This window comes from Austrofundulus limnaeus, unplaced genomic scaffold (assembly GCF_001266775.1).
Source record: "Austrofundulus limnaeus strain Quisiro unplaced genomic scaffold, Austrofundulus_limnaeus-1.0 Scaffold1930, whole genome shotgun sequence".
Classification (NCBI taxonomy): Eukaryota; Metazoa; Chordata; class Actinopteri; order Cyprinodontiformes; family Rivulidae; genus Austrofundulus; species Austrofundulus limnaeus.
The window spans coordinates 30046-31728 of record NW_013954332.1 but is presented as its reverse complement, the minus strand read 5'-3'; the positions used below and the strand labels follow the sequence as shown (position 1 = coordinate 31728).

Below are 1683 nucleotides of genomic sequence, written 5' to 3'. Positions count from 1 at the left end.
ATAAATGATCTCATTTCCAAATAAAACAGGCACTTTAACTTGACTTGTGTTCATGATATACTTTCACTTCCGCCCTGAGCTGCTAACAGTTTTTTTGTTGCTCGGTTGTTTTTTTTTTTTTTTTTTTTTTTTCTTTTTTTAGGAGACAACAAAGGAAGCGATGACTGGCGTCGTCTTCCTCCTCCTCGTGCACGCACCGCTGGCCACGATGCGCGCCCCCGCTGCGTAGCAACAAGATGGCGGTGGCCGCCGGATCAGGTAAGTGATGGAAGTGAAGCGTACAGCGGGAGAACTTGACGTGAAAAACAGACATATTTTCACGACTGGGCGACTAGGTTTGATAGTGGGACCAGTTGCTGGCCGTGTGAAGCAACAGAAGCTCGCGGAAAGCTGTAGAAAACGAGCCTGAAGCGGTGACGCGAGCTAACGCAAATTAAGTTGAGAAGAAAGGAGACAACGAGATGCTGCATGATGACTTGCGAAATAATTTCGGTGCTGTTGGTTAACCGTGTAATAGCCGCACAGGTTCCATGTACGAGCTGTAATTTAAACTTGGTGTTCCTGGATGTTTGAACCACAGCACAGCCGTCCTGCTGTGTAACATTTGSTTCATCATCGCTGTGTTTACTGACGCTGCAGGCGGATGTTACAAACCGGATTTGAGACATCTGTAAATGTCACCAACACTTGTTGTTTAACGTCAACAGTCACAGGAAGTTTCCAGACTCCCAGCTGTCAGGTGGGGGGTGTAAACACCCGGCAGAGGGCTGGAGTGTCTCTGCAGACAGGGGGCAGAGGATGCGGCACCGTCCCAGCTAAAACCCGCGTTACAAAGCTGCTGCTCTGCTGCCTCACCCCTGTGACTGAATGACTCACCAGGAGGCATAGCCCCGGTCTACAGACACCCTAGTGACACCTGATTGCACCTGTCCTGTTAGAAATGCACGTGACTCTTTTCCTTTGTGTTTTGCCCACAAACAGGCGTCAAAGTTCCCCGCAATTTCCGGCTCCTGGAGGAGCTGGAAGAAGGTCAGAAGGGTGTGGGAGACGGCACCGTGAGCTGGGGTCTGGAGGATGACGAGGACATGACCTTAACACGGTGGAGAGGAGTGATCCTCGGCCCTCCCAGGGTTAGTGGGGCCATTTTAAACATTTACTGTAACACCTTTGAGAAGCAGCAGTGGTGGGCAGCACTAATCTAAAAATAAAGCATTAACTCAAGTATTTGAGTCCCCTAATTCTAAAGTACTAACATACTGAATGTTTTAGCAAAAGCTGATTCTAAAGCACTAAAATAACCCAGTSAACCCATGAACATTCAACAGACAACATGAGTCACATGTTGCCATGTTGCTCTCTTAAAACCTTATTATTGACATTCAACAGCCATATTTGTCTGTATATAGTCACCTAGTGCTGGGGTTCTCCAACATTTTGAGTCTGGGGACCCCTTATAAAGGGTGAAAATTTTCCAGGGACCCCTCATATAAACCCCATGCTGTTTTAGAAATAATTTACTGTKATTTTATCTCCTAAATGCCATAGGAATATTATCTTTTGTTTGGTTTAGTTTGTTTGTTTTACTAGTGTATTGTTCCCCATGTGCATTTTTTAAAGGGATCCATGATTAGTTGTAACATTAGACTTTATCTGATAAACATTTATTTTAACTGTAAAATAAAT

General features: G+C 45.3%; 1 protein-coding gene across 1 annotated transcript in view; it reads left to right on the top strand.

Annotated features, from left to right (window-relative positions):
• Positions 1 to 169: 169 nt before the first annotated feature.
• The window catches only part of LOC106536681 (ubiquitin-conjugating enzyme E2 variant 1), a gene marked incomplete at its 5' end in the record, with an annotated part of 5668 nt that continues 4154 nt past the window's right edge, over positions 170 to 1683 (top strand). Inside the window, 2 exon segments of the mRNA XM_014034001.1 lie at positions 170 to 258; positions 982 to 1130. Of these exon segments, the coding sequence (XP_013889455.1) occupies positions 170 to 258; positions 982 to 1130 (238 nt within the window).